The 25972-nt window shown below is 45.2% G+C and overlaps 1 protein-coding gene across 7 annotated transcripts in view; it reads right to left on the bottom strand.

The window, feature by feature from the left end:
* Positions 1 to 25972, bottom strand: part of LOC134346925 (vigilin-like) — a 269588-nt gene that overhangs the window by 6175 nt on the left and 237441 nt on the right. For all 7 annotated transcript variants that reach the window (XM_063048789.1, XM_063048785.1, XM_063048790.1 and 4 more), the window contains 6 exons: positions 19374 to 19510; positions 17585 to 17689; positions 12799 to 12933; positions 10175 to 10318; positions 4976 to 5155; positions 3360 to 3476 (listed from right to left, as the gene is read on the bottom strand). In XM_063048789.1, the coding sequence (XP_062904859.1) occupies positions 3360 to 3476; positions 4976 to 5155; positions 10175 to 10318; positions 12799 to 12933; positions 17585 to 17689; positions 19374 to 19510 (818 nt within the window). The remainder of the gene's footprint in view (positions 1 to 3359; positions 3477 to 4975; positions 5156 to 10174; positions 10319 to 12798; positions 12934 to 17584; positions 17690 to 19373; positions 19511 to 25972) is intronic.

Below are 25972 nucleotides of genomic sequence, written 5' to 3'. Positions count from 1 at the left end.
TATATACATGCTACATATATCTTAATATAAAATATATGTGTAACCTATGTGACATATACTGTGGCCACTTTATTGGGTACAGGTGTGGAATCTAGTGGGTCTTCTGCTGCCGTGACCAATTCACTTCAAGGTTTGATGTGTTGAGCATTCAGAGATGCTCTCCTGAACACCATTCTTGTAAAGTGTGGTTCTTCGAGTTACTGCCATCTTCCTGTCACCCTGAATCAGTTTGGACATTCTCCTCTGACCTCTCTTATTAACAAGGCGTTTTCACCCTCAGAACTGCTCCTCACCGGATGTGTTTTTTTTTTGTTTATCGCACCATTCTCCGTAAACTCTAGACTACTGGATATGAAAATCCCAGGAGATCAGCAGTTTCTCAGATACTCAAACCACCCTATCTGGCACCAACAATCATTCCACAGTCAAAGTCACTTAGATCACATTTCTTCCCCATTCTGATGCTTGGTCTGAACAACAACTGAACCTCTTGACCATGTCCGCATGTTTTTATGCACTGAGTTGCTGCCACATGATTGGTTAATTAGATATTTGCAGTAACAAGCAGGTGTACCTAATAAAGCAGCCACTGTATACCTGTATATAGGCTTGCCACTCCCTAAAGATGTGTGGGGTCAGTGAGTTAATTGCCCCCTGTAAGATGTCTAGAGTGTGGGTGAAGGGTAGAGTCTGGGGGGAGTTGATGGGAATGTGGCGTGAATGGGTTACAGGGAAATGGGATTGCTGTGAATGACAGCAGAGTCTCACAAAGTTGGAGTCACAGTGCACAGAAAAACTGATTCAGCCCATTGTTTTCATGCTAGCCCATGTGCTCATCTACATTTATCCCATTTGCTACGTTAGGTCTATATCAAGTCAAGTTTATTGTCATTTAACTATAATACATGAATACTGTCAACTGAGACAATGTTTCTCTGGACCAGAGAGTAATGCACTAACATGCAATACCTTAGGAAAGAAAGAGTTAAATCTACAAATGAATTATGCAGAAATAAACAAGTAAAGAGTTGTAGGGTACAGAAATATTGTAGGGTACAAAACAGGCTAACCGGTGATACATCGAATGCAGGAAGTTCAGAAGCTAAGTGGCCTGAGGGAAGAAACAGTTTCCCATCCTCAAACACTAGAGATCTTCTTTCAGTTAGTCCTGACGAAGGGTCTCGGCCCAAAACGTCGACCGTACCTCTTCCCAGCAGGCTGCCTGGCCTGCTGCGTTCACCAGCAACTTTGATGTGTGTTGCTTGAGTTTCCCATCCTGACCGTTCTTGTCTTTATGCATTATAATATGGTACTAAGGGCCTGAGAACGCAGCACACCTGATAAATGTCCCTAATAGATGATAGGTAGGCCATTCTCACAGTCCTTTGTAGGGACTTCCGGTCCGACACTCGGCTGCTCCCATACCAGATGGAGATGCAGCACGTCAGGACACTTTCAGTAACGTCCTGTAAAATTCAGTTAGATGGTGGGGGTGGGGGGGGGGTTCTTGCTCGCCTCAATCTCCTCAGGAAGTGGAGGCACCGCTGTGCTGCCTTATACAGGGAGGTGACACCTTGCCTAGTTAAGTGTCTGTCTAAATGCCTCCTAAGCATAGAGACTGTATCTCATGCTGACATCTCTCTGGCAGCATGTTCTGGATACCAACCTCTCTCTGTGTAAAAAAAAACCCCTCCTCCTTCAAATCCCCTTTAAAAATCCCTCCTCTCATCTTAAACCTGTGCCCTCTTGCTTTGGAAAGGGCTTTGGTGCTGTGGAAATACGTAGACTGACGGGGAAGATATATCACAGCCAAACAAGTGGCACCAGTGACTATATTCCATTTCAACCCCCTCTTTACCTCCCACTATCCTCTCTACTCTTCCTCTTTACTGACTCTCCCCACTTCAGCACTGCTCATAACTAGTTTCACCAGAGCTTCTCTGGAATTATCAACCACCACACATTCATGGCCCCTACCCAGGACAGGCCCTCTTCTCATTACGAACAACAGGAAGGAGGTCGGAGACCACGGGAGCAGAATTAGGCCATTTGGCCCATTGAATGCTCCACCAATCCATCACGGCTGATCCATTTCCCTCTCGACTACATTCTCCTGCCTTCTCCCCATAAACTTTCACGCTCTGACTAATCAAGAACCCACCAACCTCTGCCTTAAATGCACCCAGTGATCTGGCCTCTAAAGCTGCCTGTGGCAACAGATTCACCACTCTCTCCGTTCTAAATGGACGTCTCTCTATTCTGAGGCTGTACCCTCTGGTCCTGGACTCCTTCACTAAAGGAAACATCCTCTTCACATCCACTCTATCTGAGGCATGAAGACACACACTCAATGTTTTAGGAACAGCTTCTTGTCCTCCGTCATCAGATTTCTGACTGGTCCATGAACACTGCCTCATTATTTTGCTCTGTGGCAGAATATTTTTATATACTTCTTCTGTAACATAGTAATATTTTAAGTATTGCCCTGTACTGCTGCCACAAGAGATGTGAATGATAATAAACCTGATTTTATCTCTCTAATATGCCCCTTACAACCTCACTCCTGGATGGTTATCTAACCTAAGCTCCATATGTTTGTGTGCACGCTTGCTTCATGCAGTCCTTCTTACACTGAGGATGTGAATTTTATACAGAAACGTGCATGAGACATCTGCCTTTAGTCCCATGTCACCAGGTTCAAGAACAGCTACCGTCCCTTCAATGCTGGCATTGGACAGGGTCCAAAGGAAGTTTATGAGAATGATCCTGGGAATAAAAAGGTTAATGCGTGAGGAATATTTGACGATTCTGGGTGTGTATTTGATGGAGTTTAGAAAACTGAGGGGAGGACCTCATTGAAACCTCCCGAATATTGAATGGTCTGAATAGAGTGGATGTGGAGAGGATGCTTCCGATAGTGGGAGTAGAATGGTGTTGAGAGGGAAAATAAATCAGCCATGACGGAACAGACTCAGTGGGCTGAATGGCCTCAATCCACTCCTACGTTCATCATACGGTCAACCATTTCCTTCTTGAACCAACCTACACCCTAATCACTGCCTCAGCATGGCAAAGACTATGACCGCTTCAAACTACACCAATGGCTTTTTGTTGTTCTAATACTTTCTTGCATAATTGTGTATAATTTATGTTTAATGTCAGTTTTTCTTGTGTATGTTGTGCCTGTGATGCTGCTGCAAGTTGGGTTTTAGTGTAACTGTGTATGTGCCAAGAAACTCCACTGTAAGTACAATATCTGCATTCACAACTCGTTTACACAGCCTCATGCCCCACCCCAGGGCTGCGGTCAGAGATCCTTGGTCTGACAGGGAAATCTCAGCGAGCAAGTGGGGACTTACATATTCTTCCTCCAGGTTGAGAAGGTGATCGATGGCGTTATCGACATTGTCGGGTAGCCCAGTCACTGTGACGCGGTTTGGGTCATCTGAGCCGGGCGGCGGGAACCGGATGTCGACCTGCAAGGAAACAGCGGGAGCGTCGCCAATGAAGCGCTGGGTCAGGGGGTCGCGTGTTAAGGGGTGGGTAGCAGGGGTGGGTTGCACGGCCTCACGAGCCTCATCCACAATTCAGCGAGACCATGGCTTGACCTTCCTCCCTCAGCTTCTGCCAGGCAGAAGATACAAAAGCCTGAAAGCAGATACCAATCTTCCCCTCCACCATCAGATTTCTGAATTGACTATGAACCCATGAACACTACCTCAAAATTTTCCCCTCTCTTTTTGCACTACTTAATTTTTAATATATATTTCCTGTTGTAATTTATAGTATGTACCGTACTGCTGCTGCAAACAACCAATTTCATGTCATAAGTTAATGATATTAAACTTGATGTTGATTCTGAGACTCTTGAATGGACTTCTTGCATGATAAATTGGACTGTTGACCTCATAATTTACCTTGTTATGATCTTACACCTTATTGTCTGCCTGCACTGCACTTTCTCTGTAGCTGTTACACTTTATTCTGCATTGTTATTGTTTTACCTCAATGCACTGTGTAATGATCTGATCTGTAGGAACGATACACAAGACGAGACTGTACCTCGGTAGATGAGATGAGACGAGGCCTTCGTTGGTCAGGGTTGACATGAATGTTGTATCCTAGTTGTCTAGATACACAAGCCTGGGCAGTATGATATGAACAGCAAGCTGTTGCCCATGTAAGCAATGCAGAATAAAGTGTAACAACTACAGAGAAAGTGCAGTGCAATAAGGTGCAAGATCATAATGAGGTAAAGACTCCATTTTATTGTATTAGGGAACCTCCAACTTGACGGCATGAATATTGATTTCTCTTTCTGGTGAACAAAAATCCCCCTTTCCTCTACTCTCCATGCTAACCGTTTACTTCTCAGCTGTCTATTACTTCCCCTGGGTCCCCTCCTCCTTCCCTTTCTCCTATGGTCCACTCTCCTCTCCTATCACATTCTTTCTTTTCCAGCCTTGACCTTTCCCACCCACCTGGTTTCACCTACCACCTTGCAGCTAGCCTCTTTCCCCTCCCACCAACTTTTTAATTCAGGCAGCTCATCCCCTCGCCCCTCAGTCCTGAACAAGGGTCTCGGCCAGAAATGTCAACTGTTTACTCTTTTCCATAGATGCTGCCTGGCCTGCGAAGTTCCTCCAGCATTTTGTGTGGCGTTGCTTTGGATTTCCAGTATCTCGCCTTTGTAATTAACCATTTCCCCTCATTTGGTTCTTATTACAGTGGGATAGAAGCTAGTCTTGAGCCTGATGGTACGTGCTTTTAGACTTCTGTATCTTTTGTGCTTTATATTTCTCTGTAGATCCTTATATTTTGCATCTTTTAAAGAAAAGATTTCCTTTTCCATAAACCTAACATGTTTAAATCTCAGAGTTTAAAACTCAATATTTAAACCTAAAATTCAGGGTCAAAGTCACAGACAGCACCTTGTGAGGGGGAGCCATCACTCTTAGTGAACCTGGAATCTCACCTTGAACTCCTCCATGATTTTGCGGATGGCCTTGCCCCTGCCCCCGATGATGCGGGCGTGCACCCGATGGTCAAGGTTTACATCCTCACTGACCATCTCCTCCAGGTCGGCGACAATCTTCATGATGGCGTCCCGAGCAGACTCGGTGTTTCTCTCGTAGCCTGTGATGGTGATCAGCTCCTGCAGGAAGAGGAAACTTACTCGGGTCAGCTCAGTTGGGAATCTGCCCATCAGATTCTCACGTGGGCCATCCAGGCAATGGGTCCAGGAATCCAGTCAGAGTCAGAATTAGGCTTAGCATCACTGACAAATGGTGTGAAATCTGTTGTTTTGCGGCAGCAGGACGGTGCAATACATAAAACATACTAGAAACTACAGAAGAAATCCAGGGAAAAATTAAATAAGTAGTGCAAAAACAGTAAAAAAAAATAGTGAGGTAGTGTTCATGGGTCCATTGTCTGTTTGGAAATCTGATGGTGGAGGGGAAGAAGCTGTGCCTGAACTGTTGAGTGTGTGCTTTTAGGCTCCTGTACCTCCTCTTTGATGGTAGCAGTGAGGAGAGGGCAAGTCCTGGGTGATGGGGTCAGGATGTCATAAACAGATTAGATTAGCTTATTGTCATATTCCATCGATCACTGGTATAGGGGTGGGGAAGAGGGGGCTACTGCACAGGATCCAAAATAAGATGCAGAGAGTTGTAAACTCAGTCAGCTCCATCATGGGCGCTGGCCTCCGTAGTATCCAGGACATCTTCAAGGAATAGAGCCTCAGAAAGGTGACTTCCCCCCACCCCCCATCACCCAGAACATGCCCTATTCTCACTGCTACCTTCAGTGAGGAGGTACAGAAGCCTGAAGGCACACACTCAATGATTCAGGAACAGCCTCTTCCTCTCTGCCATTTAATTTCTCAATGGACATTGAACCCACGAACACTACCTCAATATTTTTTTTACTTCTATTTTTGCACTATTTATTTAATTTAATGATTTAATATACAGCATACATACCTACACTAATTCACATTTTTTCTCTCTATTATTATGTAGTGCATTGTTCTGCTGCTGCAAGGAGAACTAATTTCACACCATATGCCGGTGATATTAAATCTGATTCAGATTCAGGAAACAACAGCTGGAATTTCTAGGACATGTATTGTGGAAAGAGAAGCTTGAACATCTTGCAAATATGATAGAAGGAAAAGTCGGGGTTGACAGGCCATGACATTCATGAGTCACATCAAGGTTTGGACAGACAAAGGTTTTGAAGAGCTTATTCGAATTACTCAGATTAAAGAGAGATGGAAGACCATGATCGCCCACGTCATACGACACAGCACGTGATGATGATGGTGATGGTTGTCAATGAAATTTCTTGCTCATGTGAAGCTCAGGGAGTAAACCATGTATGTAACAATAATGAATATAAGAAACAAAAAACAATAGAAAAAATAAAACTACAATACTAAATACAGGAATCAGTGCTAAATAGCAGAATGGTGCGGAGATTGTAGTGGAGTCTGAGGTAGTGCAAAAGAAAATGGTAAATAACAGTAACAGCATAAGTGATAAAGATAGGGTTCAGAGAACAAGAACATGACAGCGTCCCTGGGAAGGAGACGTGAAAGGGGTAACTAGTTCGGGAATCTGAAGGCAGTGGAGAAGTTGTCCTTGAGTTTGGGACATCTGGGCTTTCAAGCTCCCATATCGTCACCAGAAAGTAGGAAAGAAAAAAGTGAATGGCCATTTTAATACCAATTCCCACTTCGCATTCTGACATGCCAATCCACAGCCACCTCTTGTGCCAAAATTAGGGTGGAGGAGCAACACCTTATATTCCGTCTGGGTAACCTCCAATAACTGATGATATGAATATTGATTTCTTCTTCCGGTGAATAAAATTCCCTCTCCGCTTCTCTATTCCCTACTCTGACCTTTTACTTCTCACCTGCTTATCACTTCCTCTTGGGCCCTCTCCTCCTTCCCTTTTTCCTATGGTCCACTCTCATCTCCTATCAGATTCTTTCTTCTCTAGCCCTTGACCTTTCCCATCCACCTGGCTTCACCTATCAGCTTCCTTCCCCACCCCCCAACGTTTAATTCAGGCATCTCACCCTCTTCCCTCTCAGCCTCAGCCCAAAGGCCCTGTTTACTCTTTTCCGTAGATGCTGCCTGACCTTCTGAGTTCCTCCAGCACTTTCTGTGTGTTGCAAGGGAACAGTCAGGGTGGGAGGCATCCCTGATGATATTGTTTGCCTCTCTGAAGTAGCACATAGTGAAGCTGGACTGGGTGGAAGGAAATGATGGGTCTGTCATGAATTGGACAATGTTTCCCACTCTCTTTAGGTTCAGACAGTCAAGAGCAGAGAGTTCCCATACCAGGTGGAGGTGCAGCCCTTCAGATTACTTCTATAGGATGACTGTAGGCATTCGACAGAATCCTTGTAAACGTGCCAAACCTTCTCAGATGCCTAAGAAAGTGAATGTTCTAATATGCTCTCTTGATCAGCACATCAGGAAAGGCTGCTGGTGACGTAACGCCAAGGAACTTGTCGCTGTCTAACAACTCTACAGCAACTCCACTGAGGAGAACAGGGTTGTGCCCTCCCTCACTCCTTCTCACCTCCGCCACTTCCTTAGGTCAACAGCCAGCTCTTTTGTCCTGCCAAGGTTAAGGGAAAGGTTGCTGCTCTGACTCTGCGCTCTCTCCTGGAGAAAGGTGAACCTGTGAGACCAGCCTTCAAACAGCCTATGCTTTTAGAGGCACCCTCTGGACTAGCTGAGATGGGAGGTCATTGACCCAGTCTGCCCTGTGCATACTGACCCACTGAATGTACAGAATCAGAATTAGGTTTAATATCACTGGCATATGTGGTGGCATTTGTTAACTATGCAGCAGCAATACAATGATAGATCGAGATATAAATCAATTAACTGCAGTAAGTAGATATATATGTATATTAAATAGTGCAAAAACAGAAAGAATAGTGAGGTTGTGCTCATGGGTTCAGTGTCCGTTCAGGAATCGGATGGCAGAGGGGAAGAAGCTGTTCCTGAATTGCTGAGTGTGTGCCTTCAGGCTTCTGTACCTCCTTCCTGATGGTTAACAATAGAACAGGGCGATGGGGGTCCGTTATTATGTTGCCTTGCTGAGGCTCTGCTCCTTGACGATGTCTTAAGGTGCTACAGAGGCTAGTGTCCATGATGGAGCTGACTAATTTTACAACTTTCTGTAGCTTCTTACAATTCTGTGCAGTAGTCTCAACCACTGCGCGTCCCCCCCATACCAGAGGGTGGTGCAGCCTGTCAGAATGTTCTCCATGGTACATCTGTAGAAGGTTTTGAGTTTTTTAGGTGACAAACCAAATCTGCTCAAACTCCTAATAAATATAGCCTTTGTTTTGCCTTCTTTGTAGCAGTATCGCTATGTTGGGTCCAGGTTAGATCCTCAGAGATACTGACACCCAGGAACTTGAAATTGCTCACTCTCTCCATTTCTGATCCCTCCATGAGGAATGTCTACATTTGTGAATGAGCTTTGTCTATATTTCTGTTATTATTTCTGATTTCCAGTGGTCCATCTGCCTGGCCACTAATAGGCTGTCTTTAAAAATGTTTGTTCTTATTTTTGACCCTTTGCTGTGTCACTTCTGCTCCCTTGTTTCACTCACCCAAGGCTGCTGCTCAGGCCTTGTTCGGGGACCCCTGACTGACCCCTTGTCACCTCTCTCCCTCTTCAAACCTCCCTCACAGTCTGAGGAGTGTTCCTAAAACTCAACTTTTCTTCTCATCTGCCTCAGATTTCTGAGTAATGTCCCTGTGCTGCTAGGTATCAAATTCTGTTTGCTAACACAGTGGCCTCTTATGACTTTTCTCTTTTAAGAGTACCTTATAAAGTAGCTCCAACACAAAAATATCATCTGTTTATAATTCTGATTTCTCAGCTCTGAGTATCTCTCTTAGGTCTAACATACTGGTGCAATCAAAATGTCAGAGACTATGCAACACACACAAAATGCTGGTCAGGCAGCATCTATGGAAACGAGTACATAGTCAGTGTTTCAGGCCAAGACCCTTCATCAGGACTGGAAAGGAAGAGAGAAGTCAGAAGATGGGGGGACAGGAGGAAGAAGTACAAGGCAGCAGGTGATAGGTGAAACTGGAAGAGAGGGAGGGGTGAAGTAAAGAGCTGGGAAGTTGATTCATGAAAGAGATAAAGGATTGGAGAAGGGGGAATCTGATAGGAGAGAGTAAAAAACCATGGAAGAAAGGGAAGGCGAGGAGCACCACATGAAGGTGTTGGGCAGATACGGAGAAAAGCTGAGAGAGGGAAACTGGAATGGGGAATGGTGAAGGGGGGCAATTACTAGAAGTTCAAGAAATCAATGTTCATGCCATTATGTTAGAGGCTACCGTCAGTCCGTGGCCTCCTCAACTACAGCGATGAGGCCACACTCAGGTTGGAGAAGCAACACTACGCTGCCCATCCATTGAGATGTTCCCACAACCAATGATTTCACTTTCAAGGACTCTTTTATCTCACAATATCATGTTCTTGTTACGTATTGCTATGTATTTATATTTGCAATTGCACAGTTTGTTGTCTTCTGCACTCTGGTTGATCTTTCATTGATCCTGTTATAGTTACTAAGCCCACAGGAAAATGAATCTCAGTGGTGACATATATACACTTTGATAATAAAATTTACAGCTGAAATTCTACTTTGAACTTTGCAGTACAGTAGAAGCCCAATAATCTGGCTCAATAAACAATGGAGGAACTCACCGGGTCAAGAGATATCTGCTGGGGGTGGGGGGGGGGAGTGGAGAAGGAATAGTCATGTCGGGTTGAAACCCTGCACCAGGGCTGAGAGAGGAGAGGGGAAGCAGGCAGTAAAAGGGGGAAAAGAGGAGTGGTGAGAATGGGGATTATAGACTAAAGAGGGGTGAAAGGTGACAGTCAGGTTATGCCAGGTAGGGGAATGGGATGGATGACAGGTAGGTTATAGACAAAGAGGGACATAAATAAGAGAAGCAAGGTAGAAGGTGGAGATCTTTCATAATTTTGTGCACTTTTATCCCCTTTTGCTCCGAGGATAACCAACACACCCTCCTCAAAGGTAAGATGTATCTGTATGCAAAAACTTATTCAATCAAACCTCTGTAGCAATGGGGGAGTGTTACCACCAGTCCAGGGTTACCTGATTTTCATCGCCTTTGTCAGGAAACTGAATGTTCACATCATGATCTTTCCGAATCTGCGAAATGACCGCTCCTTTCCTTCCAATGATCTTTGGGTGGTACTTGGGATCGACTGAGATGGTCAGCTTAAAGCCCCGTAAAGCCTAGAGGAAATATCGCAACGTTACCAAGAGGGTGGGGGAGGAGGTTCCTGAACAAGCATGGATAACTTCACTCACCTCAACACTAAGCTAAAACTGATTCCAGAACCTAGGGACTCACTTTCAAGGACACTACAACATGTGCTCTCAGTTTTATTTACTATATCTAATTGTTTTCTTTTGTATTAGCACAGTTTGTCTTCTTTTGCACATTGTCGGTCTTTACGTGTAGTTTTTCATTGATTCTATTGTATTGCTTTGTTCTACTGCAAATGCCTGCAAGTAAATTAATCTCAAGGTAGTAACAGATCGATCTCTAATCTATCTTTCTACATACAGTGTGGAATCAGCTTTTCTGGCCCTTTGGGCTGCAACAGCCAGCAATCCTCAATTTAATCACAATTACAATGACCAATCAATCAGATTCAGATTATTTATTGATCGTATGCACATCGAAACATACAGTGAAATGCGTCATTTGTGTTAACGACTGACACGACCTAATGATGTGATGGAAGCTGTCCGCGAGTGACGCCACATGTTCTGTCATTTCCTCAAAAGACAGTGGAGGCAGAGACTTCGAATAGTTTTGAGGCAGAGTTTGTTTGATAGGTGACACAGGAAGCACTTAGACATACCTGAACAGGCAAGGAATGGAGGGGTTATAATCCATTCACAGGCATTAGTGCGGTTTAAATTGGCATCATACACAGCACAAATATGGTGGGCCAAAGGACCAGCTCCTGAGCTGTATTATCTGATATGAGGGATCTCCAGTTCCCCTTGAGTTGGATGACTGATTCTATGCCCATCATCTTCCCCAGCAGTGAGAAACCACATAGCAGTAAAACCTTGAGCTACCAGATCCAGATGTTATGGAATTCATGTCCCAAACCACTCTATGGGTGTCAGGGTGGAGCCATGGGAACATGTGGTGGATGGTCATATGAGCAGCTGGTGCAGATAACAAGTCCTGGTTATCTAACATCAGGCAGACAATCTCTGAAGAGTATTGATAATGGCTGGGGCCACCCATCTTGTCAAGACACTGCCCAGAAGGAGGCAATGGCAAAGCACTTCTGAAGAAAAACTTGCCACAGAAAGACCATGATCACCCACATTGCAGAAGCAGCACATAATGAATGAACAAAACCACTCTATCTCCACCCTTCCCTTCCTTACGACACACATTTAAGGCTGATACTTGAACCAGTCCTTCAACATCCGTGATTCACTATTTACTTTTCCTGATACCAGCTCCTGCACTGCGGGGGCCCTGCGTGCCTCAACAGAGACAAATGTACAAATCAGGGAGAGGAGTTAACTACTCAGTTCAATCTTGGATAGTCTAGCAGCAGCCTCTGCCATCCTTTTACCCACTCCCTCCATCAAGAACCTATTGATCACTGCCTTAAAAAGATTCACAAAGCTCTGCTTCTACCCGCTTCTGAGGAGGACAGTAAGACGACAGCCCTCAGAGATAGAAAATTCACCTCAGCTTTTTAAAAGGGTGGCCCCTTATTTTCAAGGATCAAGGATTAACTTTATTTGTGGGTGATTGCCTTGGATATTTCTCTTATGATCGCAAGACCCTGTTGGACATTGATAATGTAAGATGCCTTAGGCCTATTTCCCTTGTTTGGTGACACGACAGGCAGTGGGGGAGCTGCCTGGCTTCAGTTGTAGTGAGTCCACTAGGCGGGGGCACCAAGCTGCAGGCTTGCCTACTGCTGCAGTCCAGGAGAGGAGATGCTGGAGACAGAGTAGCATGGTGACGGTGCTTGACTGGGGGCAGGCCTCTCCTGTTGGTGCTGCCCTCCAATGTTCAGTCGATGGAATGACATGCTGGATTGTGTGCATTCTATCAATTTGCCTGACATATCGCTTATATATAGTTTTTTTTAACGTGACAGTGTTTTTCGGCTTGCTATTTTGAATGTGCTGTGTATGTTTTGCACCTTGGCCCCAGAAGAACACTGTTTCGACTGGCTGTATTCATGCATCATTGAATGATAATTAAATTTGAATTTGAATTATTCTCCACCCACATTTACATGTATTAGTAATTTCCTGTGGTGTGTTGGTACAACATGCAACAAAAAGCACCAACGTGTAACAACTATAAGGAACAAAGAATTATATAAAATATAAAATCAGAGGTTACAATAGAGATATGGAACAAAATGTGCATGAATACGTGTACTTACTATGTAAACAGCAATATTAAATGTGGCTTGATGTCTAGTTCTAGATTCTAAGGGAAAACTTCCACTCCATATCCACCCATCGAGACCTCTCAGGACTTTTGAGAGGGAGCTGCTCATTCGGGCAGGGGCTTGTACATTGAATGATGATCAACATGTGTCAGAGCATTATCTCTCTCCCCCCCCCCCCCACACACACACTATAAACCTGGTTAACTTGGAGCTACTGTGATTACTTCTACCAGGCCAGGTGTGGCAGCTGGGGGTTTGGGGACTTACCCGGTCCTCCTGCTCCGCCTGCAGCTCTCTGACCCGCTCCAGGACCCCGGCCCGAGCTCGTTCCAGGTTGGCCGTCAAGCCGGTGATCTTGATGACATCGGACTGTTGGTCTGGAGGGGGTACCGCGATATTCACCTGCAAAAGGCAGAGGCAGAAGGTGTTTGCTAGATCACTGAGTAAATTTAGAGTAACTGAGTCATGATCAGGGAGTCACAGAGCACTACCTTCAGGGGCCTGAAGACCCACACTCAGTGCTTTAGGAACACTTTATCCCCCAGGCTACCAGATTTCTGAATGATCCATGAACACTACTTCACCACTCTGCTTTTACACTATTTATCTTCGTAACTTATAGTAATTTTTATGCCTTGCAAGGTACTGCTGCTGCACAGCAACAAACCTCATAACACGTTAGTAACAGTAAACCTGATTCCGATACAGCACAGAAGCAGGTTTATCGGCCCACCACAACGCCCACACCAAGCCCGCTTTGTCCATCTTATTCCGCATACTTGGTTTATTCTGCCCTTGAGGCAAATGATTGTTTTTGAGCTTTTATTTTGAAATGAGCAGTTTCAGACCTGTATTAGGAAGTAGGAAAGCATTTTGATTGGCAAAAAGCCAGAGGTTTATGTTAGGAGTTAAAGAAGTTTCTACCCGTTGTTTACCCAGCAAAAGAAGATTTTGCTAAATAGAAGTTATTTTTGAGTTTATTAGACACTAACCCAGATGCTAATAGTTCAGATATATTAGTTAATTGTAGTATTTACTTGTCAGAATCTTATAATATTTAGCTGGAGGAAACTTAACTAAGTTCTTACTTATCTGTGTATATTTACTTGTGTAATTGTAAGAAGCGGTAATTGCACTGTACTTTGTTGCTTTTCAGTTTCACTCCTTGTTCACCACGTCATGCCACCATCAAGTCTGCAATAAAGCCAAGGAGCTAGGAGACTACATCCTGACTCTCCTGTCATCTTCGAATGGAGTTTGGCTTACTGTCTAGTTGATGTTACACACCTCAACGAGGGTAGTACCAAGATAGCATTCTCCAGTGCATGTGCCCATAAGTGGTGCCTAAATACTGTTTACATATTGTGATTGTATCTGATCTGATAGGGGCATTTCCCACATGTCAACCATTTTCTTATCCCTCAGATCCCCTTTAGAACTCCGTCCTCCCACCTTAAACCCCTGTCCTCCGGTTTTAATATGGGTATTGGTTTATTATTGTCACAGATAGAGCACTGTGCAAAAGTCTTAGGGTGCCTACAACTATTGCACAGTACTGTATTTATAAATGTGGAGTGGAGAGTGAGTTTCCAAATCTGGCAGGAGCCATGTTTGTTGAGAATGGTGAGGGTGGAGTGCCATGGGAGGGGTGTGGGACAGGTGGCAGAGAAGGAGTCCCAAGGGCAGGGGGTGGTGCGGGTACAGACGCACCCAGCCCTGAGACACCAGGCCAGGTCATTTGATTCCAAATAAATGGTTTATTGATCATTACAGAATAGCTCTCTAGTGCTTCCCGGCCCCTCTCTTCCCCCTTTCCCCAACCATGATTCCCCTCTCCCTGCCCCCTTCCCACTCTTAGTCCACAATAGAGACCCAGATCATCACTCATATGTCATGAAATTTGTTTTTTTGGGGGGTCAGCCGTACAGTGCAATACATAATCTTGCATCAAGATACAGTTAAAAGCTTGCCTTGCATACTGTTCATGCAGATCAAATCATTACACATTGGATTGAGGTAGAACAAGGTAAAACAACAATGGAATACAGAATAAAGTGCACAAATTACTGACAAAGTATAGTGCAGGAAAACAATAAGGTGCAAGATTATAACTAGGTAGATTGTGAGGCAAGGATCTATTTTATTGTACAAGAGGTCCATTCAGAGTCTGATAACAGTGGGACAGACACTGTCCTTGAGCCTGGTGGCTTGGGCTTTCAGGCTTGTGTATCTTTTGCCTGATGGGAGAGGGAAGAGACAATGTCCAGGGTAGGTGGGGTCTTTAATGAGGCAGTGAAAAGTGTAGACAAAGTCCATACTTCTATTGATCCAATCGTTGCCTCTCCTAATCTTATACCCTTCAGGTCACCCCTTAGCCTCCTTCACAACAGGGTAAACAAGACCAGAATGTCAAATCAATCCCCATCACTAAAGTTTCTACAGTCCAGGCAAGATCCTGGTGCTATTATACTGCCTTGCCCTGACAGTAGCACCACCAAGTGGCCTGCGGACCATCCAACATAATTGATCTAAATAAAGCTATAGAGAGACACAACACAGAAACAGGCACTTTGGCCCACTGAGACTGTGCTGACCCATCAACCACCACTTACACTTCTGTAACCTTTCAACCCTCACCACCTGGGACATACCCTCTTCTCATTTCTACCTCAAAAAGGCAGCATCCATCATTAAGGACCCTCCCCATCTGGGACATACTCTCTTCTCATTACTATGATCAGGGAGGAGGTACAGGAGCATGAAATTGCACACTCAACAATTCAGGAACAGCGTCTTCCCCTCTGCCATCAGATTTCCGAACGGTCTACGAACCCATGAACACCAACACACTACTCCATTTTTTGCACAGTTTATTTTTACACCTTGCACCGTACTGCTGTCAAAAAAAACCCAACAGATTTTACGACATATGCCAGTGATAATAAACCTGATTCTGATTCTGAGTCTTGGGCAGATGAGTCTTGAAGAGATCAGATCTGGAATATAAATGGCTGCAGTGTGACCACAAGCCACTTGGTGGTGCTGCTGTGCAGGACGAGTCAATATAATGGCAAACTTTGTGAGAACCCAAACACAAGGGAATCTGCAGATGCTGGAATTTCAAGCAACACACACAAAAACGCAGCAGGTCAGGCAGCATCTATAGGAAGAGGTACAGTCGACGTATTGGGCCGACACCAAGGCATTCTTTGTGTGTAAACCTTGTGAGAAAGTGCTATTCTGCCCATCAAACTCCATGCCAGTTGTCAGCAAAGCAATCCCTCTTTTCTATCTTGGCACCCCCGGAAATCATGCTCCCTCAGACAAACAGTTGTTTAAAATCCACTTTAGGGAATTTGTACATACATAACTGGGCCTGCATTTGCTGCCCTTGGGAAGGTGGTAATGAGCTGCCTTCCTGAACTGCTGCTGCTGATTATGTTCAGACATATTCTGGAATTAGGGTATAGAGTAAACATTAACTTCAGTAATCAATCTTTAGACATGAATGTGGATTGAAGATTAAATTTAAAATGCAGCCCTGTTTCCTGGAGCAGTGGACAGCAGTTAATTGAAAAGCCAGACAATGCTGATTAACATTCATGTCGGGTTTCTGGGGAGAGGGTGCGAATGAGGAGGTGTGAAAGGTGTATGAAATTCAAAGGAAGCATTGTAGAGATATTGTAACTATAGAATTGTCCTTTGATCTTCAGCATATAAAAGATCATGCAATATCGTATCAAACAGGCCTCTTCCTCCGAAGGGTCTCAATATGATGCCTGCTGCTCGTTATTGTTGAATAAAACACTTCTATATCCAATAGCTTAAGTGTCTCTCTGGTGACTTTGTTCACGTTTCGACACTGAGAGTGTAACGGATGAGACACTCCCACGATAGGGAGCGAGTTCCAGGATTCAGAACGAGCAACAACAAGTGATTCTCTTGAACTTTTACAGGTTTGCTATAGATGGGTTGTATCTTGTAAACACAAGATTCTGCAGATGCTGGAAATCCAGAGCAACACGCACAAAATGCTGGAGGACCTCAGCAGGACAGGCAGGATTTATGGAAATGAATAAACAGTCACTCTTTCAGGCTGAGACCCTTCAATAAGGAGTGGAAAGGAAGGGGGAAGATGCCAGAATAAAAAGGTAGGGAGAGGGGAAGAAGAACAAGCTAGAAGGTGATAGGGTGAAGCCAGATGGGTGGGGGAAGGGCGATGAAGCTGGGAGGCCATGGGTGGAAAGCCTGGAGTGGTAACTGCTCTGACCGGCTGAACTTGCAGAGAGTGGTAAGCATTGCTCAGTCCATCACAGGTCATCACTTCCTTCCATCCAGTCTAAATACACTGCTTTAAGTGTATTGGGTGCTAGGCCCCTCAACCCTTACCAATTTTTATTGATGCACCATAGAATATATACGGTCTGGACAGGTAATGGATTGGTATGACAACTGGTCTGCACATGACCGCAAGAAACTGTTGAGAGCTGTGGACGCAAATCAGCATATCACAGGGAACAACCTCCTCTCCATGGACTCTGTCGACAGGTCTCACCATCTCATTAAAGCAGAGAGCATAATCAAAGACCCTCTACCCACTCTCCCTTCTCCCATCAGGGGAGATACAAAAGCCTGAAAGCACATACCAGCAGGCTCAAGGACAACTTTTACCTGTTTTAAGACTTACTATATATAGCTCACTTGCCCCTTAAGATGGACTCTTGACGTCACATAATTCAAAGTACATCTATTATCGATGTACGTATACATTACACAATCTTGAGATTCATCTCCTAACAGGCTGCCACAAAACAAAGAAACTCAAAAGAACCCATTAAAAAAAGACCCACAAGCACCCAGCGTACAGAGAGAGGGATGTGCTGAGCTGTGTCCAAAACACGCTGCGGTTTCTTGTGGTTATGTGCAGAGCAGTTGCCATGATTTGATCTGTATGAAAAGTGTAAAGATAAGCTTTGCGCCCTACTTTGGTATATATGTAAGTGACAATAATAATTGCTTTACTGGTTTCCAACCTTGTGCATTCTGTACATACCTCGTATTCTTCCATCATCTTGCGAATGCCGCTGCCTTTCTGCCCGATGATGTATCGATGCAGGTCAAATGGAACTCCAAGATCCACAGTAACAGGGACCAGGGCCTGGGCAATACAAGAACTGCATCAGGTTCAGTCTAAAGGATTGTTCTTCACTGAATAAACACACACGCCATATTACTTTGATGTTCAGCAGATAAGCAGTGACAGGAGACTGTTTCTCAAATTGAAACTACACCCAGGGTAAGGACAGAATGGATCAGACATAGAGTGAAGCTCCCTCTACACTGTCCCATCACACTCTCCCAGGGTCAGACACAGAGAGAAGCTCCCTCTACACTGTCCCATCACACACTCCCAGGGTTAGACACAGAGTGAAGCTCCCTCTACACTGTCCCATCACACACTCCCAGGGTCAGACACAGAGTGAAGCTCCCTCTACACTGTCCAATCACACTCTCCCAGGGTCAGACACAGAGAGAAGCTCCCTCTACACTCTCCCATCACACACTCCCAGGGTCAGACATAGAGTGAAGCTCCCCCTACACTGTCCCATCACACTCTCCCAGGGTCAGACACAGAGAGAAGCTCCCTCTACACTCTCCCATCACACATTCCCAGGGTCAGACATAGAGTGAAGCTCCCTCTACACTGTCCCATCACACATTCCCAGGGTCAGACATAGAGTGAAGCTCCCTCTACACTCTCCCATCACACATTCCCAGGGTCAGACATAGAGTGAAGCTCCCTCTACACTGTCCCATCACACACTCCCGGGGTCAGACACAGAGTGAAGCTCCCTCTACACTGTCCCATCACAAACTCCCAGGGTCAGATAAAGAGTGAAACTCCCTCTATACTGTCCTTTCACAATCTCAAAGCACAGAGTAGAGAGGTCTCTACATCCCATCACACAACTAGCAAGAGGAGCTTTCAGAGATGATCGTTCTTTACAGGAGTCTTCCTCAGCAATTTTGACAACTGATTTTTGTTGGCTCATGGTGTCCTGGACCTTGATGAGTCTGTATTCCATGTACACAAAGAAGGCAAGAGATTACAGACCCTCATTGAATATTTTAGGGGCCTACCCTCTAAGTGGCACACTTTACCTCTAACGCTCCTGGTTTTTGGCAACTGTTATGGAAGGAAGATAGGTTTAGGAATCTCCTCGTCAGTCTGCCCTGGGCCTTGCCGAGTAGGTCCTGTTTGAAAATGACCATGTTTTCCAACCTTGTGCTCTGCCTGGCCATCTTCCAAGGTTACGTCCCCAAGTGGGTGTCCCTGGGGAATGAGTACAGGGCAGCACAATAGCGTAACACTATTACAGTGCCAGCGACCCAGGTTCAATTCTACTGCTGTCTGTAAGGAGTTTGTACTTTTTCCCTGTGACCACTGGGTTCCCATCAGGTGCTCCGGTTTCCTCCCACATTCCAAACACATGCCCGTAGGACGAGTGAGTTGTTGGCATTGGAAGCGTGATGACACTGGCAGGCTGCCCCTCACCCACCACCCCCACGTTCATCCTCAGACTATGGTGGTTATTGACGCAAATTATGCATTTCACTGCATGTTTTGATGTACATGTGACAAATAAAACTAATCTTTAATCTTTATCTCTATTCGATCTTTACATGATGGTACCCCAGGAATCTCAGAATAGCCTTAAAGGTGACAGGACCCCAGCCAAAGACACTTTCAAACTCTCAAGCACCGGTGAGATACTGGAGCCAGGACAGTGGGCCTTTGGTTTCTTCAGCTATGACCTGGGCTGGCTGACAGTATGACCTACCAGCAATGCTTCACGAGCTGCCTCGCACTTTTCCTTCCGGCCCGAGATCACGATGACGTCGCACTTCCTGGGAGGGTGCTCCGTCTCCCGAAGGTCGGAGCTCAGGTCACCATTCTCCTGAGGATGCAGGTCTGGACCTGTTCAACAGATACCAGCACTGGTCAGACTGCCCCCATCACATTAGGCAGAGAGGGACTATCCCTGTCTCGGCAGCCTGTGCCCCTGTCTGATTATAGGTGCTGCATAAGGTCAGTTTTATTTACATGTCTGAGGGCTCCTTAAGGTTGTTATAGCCGGAGTGGTAATGGGATTAAGCTCCCACTACCTCTTAAGTACTCCCAATGGCATGTGCCTCAAGTAGCCTCTGACAACCAAGCCCAGCTCCTGGCCTTCACGTGTAGTTTAGCTACTACCGGTGTTTCCATTTCTACTGATAGGAGAAGGGGCAAAGGCGGGTTACTGGCACCTTAAAACCAGTCGCTTCGAGCAGATGGGGCTCATCAGCCATAGCTGGCAGCTCATCTAGGAGAAGGAAAACTCTGATCTCAAACCTTTGCTGCCTTGCGGCTATACCCACTCAAGGGAAAGGCTTCAGGAGTAAACCCCGAGAGAAAAGTCCAGAGCTGGAGTCCCTAAGGCAGTCCTATGTTTTGTTCAACGCTGACTGGCAACTCCTGATGTCAAACTGTATCGGTATCTACTGTTCCTTTGGGTTCATCAGCTGCGTGGAGAGGGGCAGCTAGCTACATGAGCAGGAGTTTGCTCGCCATATCGTATGCCCAGGCTTGCTTATCTACACAGCTAGGACACAACATCCATTGATGACACTTGACTGACGGAAGCCTCACGTTTACATGCCTGTGCTCCATAAGCCCATCTCTAGGGCCAGAAACAACATGCCTCTCCCAGCATTCACAGCTCCCTGGTGCAGACCTGCTGAGTTCCTCCAGGTGGGTGGGTGTGGGTGCGGTGCGGGTGTGTGTTTTAATCTGGTTTCCACTGTTTTTTAATGATGCACCAAACAGCACTGAAAGAGGCCCTTTGGACACACCAACCATTCAATACCCATTTACACTGACCTTAGAGTAATTCTGTTGTATTCTGTCAGATTCAACTCCTCACCTACACACTTGGGGAAAATGCACAACAAACAATTAACCCACCACCCTGCACATCTTTGGGAGGTAGGGGAAAACCCAAACAGTCACAGGGAGAACATGTAAGTTTGGGGTGTTCTGCCTACGGTGTCGGAGGCTGAGGGGAGACCTGTAGAAAAGGAACAGGCCATTTGGCCCAAATATTTTGCCAAACCAGTGAAGCAAATCAAAAACACATAAACACTAACTCCTCCTACCTACCTACAGCATGTCCATATCCCTCCATCCTCCTCACATCCATGTACCTATCCAAACGTCTCTTAAAATCCTCCAATGTATTTACCTCTACCACCATACCAGAGAGAACATTCTTGGTATCCATCATTCTCTGAGTAAAAAACTTGCCCCTCACATCCCCTTTGAACCTCCCCCCTCTCACCTTCAGTGCATGGCCTCTGCTGTTAGACACTTCTACCCTGGAAAACAGATACTCTCTGCCAACTCATCGACGCCTTTCATAATCTTAGAAACCTCTGTCAGACCTCCCCTCAGTCTCTGCTGCTCCAGAGAAAACTAATTTGTTCAGCATCGCTGGGTCGAATGGCCCAAGTCTGCTCCTATATCTTATGGTCCAAACATCTAATACTACAGCATATGCATTTAAGGTGAGAGGGGTGTAGAAGCCATGAATTTATTCTGTCCTTTGGGGCCACGTACCTATTTTCTGTCTGCATTGTAGCTTGTGGCGCGTTTATTATGGTAATCTGTCATGTGGGTTGGGGCGCGGTGGAAGCGAATGAGTATAGTTACGCGTTCTCATTTTGTTAGTTGTCTAGTTTAATCTAGTGGAGCGTGAGTTATTGGTCATTGTTTTTTTTTGTTGACTGTTAATTGTAACTTATTAGACAGTTTAAATACACTAACTTTGTTACGTTGCTAACCAGATTGCTAATTGGGACGTTATTAGAATGCTAATTTAATCTCTACACCACCAATTTCCGATTTAGTTTTTTTAAAATCGCTACAAGATCGTTCCTCTTTGCTGGTTTCCAAGAGGACCATAAAGTATAGGAGCAGCATTAGGCCGTCTGCTCCACCATTTCATCATGGTTGATCCATTTTCCCTCTCAGCCCCAATCTCCTGCCTTTTCTCCATATCCTTTCAAGCCCTGACAAATCAAGAATCTATCAACCTCTGCCTTAAATAACGTAAAGACTGGGCCTCCACAGCTGCCTGTGGCAATGAATTCCACAGATTCACCACTTTCTGGCTAAAGAAATTTCTTCTCATCTCTTTTCTAAACGGATGTCCCTCTATCCTGAGGCTGTGTCCTCTGGTCTTAAACTCCCCACCACAGGAAACTTCCTCTCCGCCATGGTTTCACAATAGGGGAAGGGAGGGACCCTCCCTTCCCCTATCCCCATGTCACTCTGCCCCTTCCCCCAGCTGCCTATCACCTCCCTCATGGTTCCACCTCCTTCTACTACCCATTGTGTTTTCCCCTATTCCTTCTTCACCTTTCCTGCCTATCCCCTCCCTCACCCCTTTATCTTTTCCCTTACTGGTTTTTCACCTGAAACCTACCAGCCTTCTCCTTCCCACCCTCCCCCCACCTTCTTTATAGGGCCTCTTCCCCTTCCCTCTTCAGTCCTGACGAAGGGTTCCGGCCCGAAACGTCGACTCATCGTTTCCGTGGATGCTGCCCGACCGGCTGAGTTCCTCCAGTGTGTTGTGAGTGTTGCTTTGACCCCAGCATCTGCAGATTATTTTGTGTTTATGATGGACCAAAGGGCCTGTTTTTATGCTATATTATGTTCTTCACCATGCTCTCTCCAAACCTCCACTGATCAAGACAACCCACAGTCAACACAATCTCCACTAATCAGGCCTGGTTTTCATTTAACTACACACTCTCCCATCTCCAAAACTAGACCTGTCCCCAGTTAGGTCCAACCTTCCCCTGAACTACACCCACCTCTCCCAATCAAAATCAGCACCAGATTTAATATCACCTGCATATGTCGTGAAGTTTGTTGTCTTTGTGGCAGCAGTACAATACAATTTATAATGACACAGAGAAAAAAACTGTGAATTACAGTAAATGTAAGAACATACGAAATAGGAGCAGGAGTAGGCCAACCGGCCCATCGAGCCTGCCCCGCCATTCACTAAGATCACGGCTGATCTGTCTATAAACTCAGCTCCATCTACCTGCCTTTTCCCCATAACCCTTAATTCCCCTGCTATGTAAAAATCTATCTAACAGTTCTTAAATATATTTAGTGAAGAAGCCTCACTGCTTCCCTGGGCAGAGAATTCCACAGATTCACCACACTCTGGGAAAAACAATTTCTCCTCATCTCCGTCCTAAATCTTCTCCCCTGAATTTTGAGGCAATGTCCCCTAGTTCTAGTCTCACCTACCAATGGAAACTTTTCTACTTCTACCTTATCTATTCCTTTCGAAAGTTCGTATGTTTCTATAAGATCCCCTCTCATTCTTCTGAATTCCAGAGGGTACAGTCCCAGGCAACTCAATCTCTCCTGATAGGTTAACCCCTTTATCTCTGGAATCAATCTGGTGAACCTCCTCTGCACTGTCTCCAAAGCCAGTATATCATTCCTCAAGTATGAGACCAGAACTGCACACAGTAACCTCACCAGTACCCTTTATAGTTGTAGCATGACCTCAATCCCTCTAGCAATGAAGGCCAACATTCCATTTGCCTTCTTAATAACCTGCTGTACCTGCAAGCCAATTTATTGCAATTCATGAACAAGCACTCCCAAGTCCCTCTGCACAACAGCATGCTGCAATCTTTCACCGTTTAAATAATAATCTGCTCTTCTATTATTCCTTCCAAAGTGGATGATCTCACTTTTACCAACGTTGTATTCCATCTGCAAGACCTTGGCCCACTCACTTAACCGATCTATATCCCTCTGCAGATTCTCCACATCCTCTGTACAATTTGCTTTTCCACTTAGTTTAGTGTCATCAGCAAATATAAATATTAAAATAGTAGTGCAAAATAAAAAGAAATAAACAAAGTAGTGAGGTAGTGTTCATGGGTTCAATGTCCATTCAGAAATCGGATGGCAGAGGGGATGAAGCTGTTCCTGAATCATTGAGTGTGTGTCTTCTGGCTTCTGTACCTCCTCCCTGATGGTAGCATGGGAAAAGGGCATGACCTGGGTGATGGGGGTCCTTAATGACAATGCCCATGATGAAGCTAAGTTTACAACTCTCTGAAGCTTACTTTGATCCTGTGCAGTAGCACCCCGACATACCAGACAATGATGCAGCCAGTCAGAATGCTCTCCACACTACATCTGTAGAAATTTGCCAGTGTTTTTGGTGACAAACCAAATCTTCTCAAACTCCTAATGAAATATTACTGCTGTCGTACCTTCTTTGTAGCTGCATCAATATGTTGGGTCCAGGTTAGATCCTCAGAGATATTGACACCTATGAACTTGAAATTGCTCACTCTCTCCACTTCTGATCTCTCTATGAGGACTGGTGTGTGTTCCCTTGTCAGCAACCTTCCACAGCACTGGAAGTAGGAGGATGAGGGTGCATCCACAGAGGTGCATAAAAACACAAGGGGCAAGAACAGGGTGAATGCACACAGTTTTTTCCCCCCAGGGTTAAGGGAATCACAAACAGGAGGGCATAGGTTTAAAGTGAGAAAGCAGAAATTTTAAAAGAATTTGAGGTGTCAATGTTTTCCACCAAAGGGTGGTCAATATGGACAGAGCTGCCAGAGGAAGTGGTTGAGGCAGGTACTTTAACAACATTTAGAAGGTACTTGGACAGGTTGGGTGAGACTAGAACTAGAGGTCCTGAGATAAGGGTGAAAGGTGAAATGTTTAAGTGGAATATGAGGAAGATTTTCTTCAATCAGATGGTGGTGAGAGTGTTAAATGAGCTGCCATCAAAAGTGTTAGATACGAGTTCAATTTTAACACAAGAGTATTTGGATAGGTACATGGATGGGAGGGATATGGAGGGCTATGGTCTGGGTGCAGGTCAATGGAATGAGGTGAATTAATGGTTCAACACAGACTAGATGGGCTGAAGGGCCTGGTTCTGTACTGTAGCCATCTCTGACTCCATGGGAAAGGTTTAAAAGGGCCAATGCAGGCAAATAGGACTGTCCAAGATGGGAATCTTGGTCAGCAGGAACCAGTTGGGCCAAAGGGCTAGTTTCCATGCTGTGTGACACTGACTCTAACCCTCTACGGTTCAGATCTCTCTTTGGAGGCTCTGGAACCAAACCCCTTCACTCGATGGGGCAGAACCTCTCAAGTGACCTCTCCCCCCCCTTTACCCTATATCATAAAACTATCCTCTCCACTTGGTCTCACCCCAGAGTAGACAGATATTAGACTACTATTTGATGGCTTGTACTTTTACCAGGAAGACAATCCCGCTTACTGCTTTAAAGGGTTTATATCAGACTCTGGGTCCCCATATGTTGTAATTATGGGAGTCAAGCAGCTAAACAAATATTAGCCCATGTAAATGAGGCTGATCGCTTTATTAACATGTTGAAACCACCCTCAGTGGAGTGCTGAGTCCCCTGCTGGGAAGCTATTTATAGGGAGCTTTCAACCTTTCAGTCACAGGCAATTAGGTTTTCAACACAGGGAAAAGCACCAAGTCACCAGTGTGAAACTGCAGCATCGACCAGCTGGTTGTATGTTGTCCAGGCCTGACATTGTAACACAGTCAAGGGTGCCTGAACAGGTGGTCCTTGCTTGGCTGCAGAGAGCAGCACTGAAGCACAGCAGGTAGTGCTGCAACCTCACAGCTGGGGATTCACAGACTCTGCATACCAAGTGCATTTAGCAGAGAAAGAGACCATTTGGCCCAACGCATATGTGCTTGTGTTTGTTTTCCACATGGCTACGTGTCGACTTGGAACATAGAACATTATGACACTGCACAGTCCCTTCGGCCCACAACGTTGTGCCTACCTTTTAACCTAACCCCTATCAAACTAACCCTTCCTTCCCACAGAGCCCTCCATTTTTTTTTACCATTCATGTTGCCGATCTAAGAGTCTCAGGAATTCGTTACCACGGACGGCTGTGGAGGCCAAGCCATTGGGTATATTTAAGGAAGAGGGTGACTGGTTCTTGATTAGTCAGGGCATCAAAGGTTACAGGGAGAAGGTAGAGGAATGGGGTTGAGATGGATAATAAATCAGCCATGGCGGAGCAGCCTTGATGGACCGAATGACCTAATTCTGCACCCATGTCTTATGGTCTCCTAAATGTCCCTAATGTATCTGCCTTTGCTACTACCCTGGCAGGGTTTTCCAAACACCTAGCACTCTCTGTGTAAAAAAAATTACCCCCCACCTTATGTTCTTCTAATATATTTATTTATTGACACACAACGTGGAATAGGGTTTTCCAGCCCTTCGAGCCCAGCAATCCCCCAATTTAATATCGCAGGACAATTTACAATGACCTACCAACATACATCTTTGG

This window comes from Mobula hypostoma, chromosome 5 (assembly GCF_963921235.1).
Source record: "Mobula hypostoma chromosome 5, sMobHyp1.1, whole genome shotgun sequence".
In the NCBI taxonomy this organism is placed as follows: domain Eukaryota; kingdom Metazoa; phylum Chordata; class Chondrichthyes; order Myliobatiformes; family Myliobatidae; genus Mobula; species Mobula hypostoma.
The sequence above is the reverse complement of the archived record's forward strand: the minus strand, read 5'-3'. Positions and strand labels throughout refer to the sequence as shown.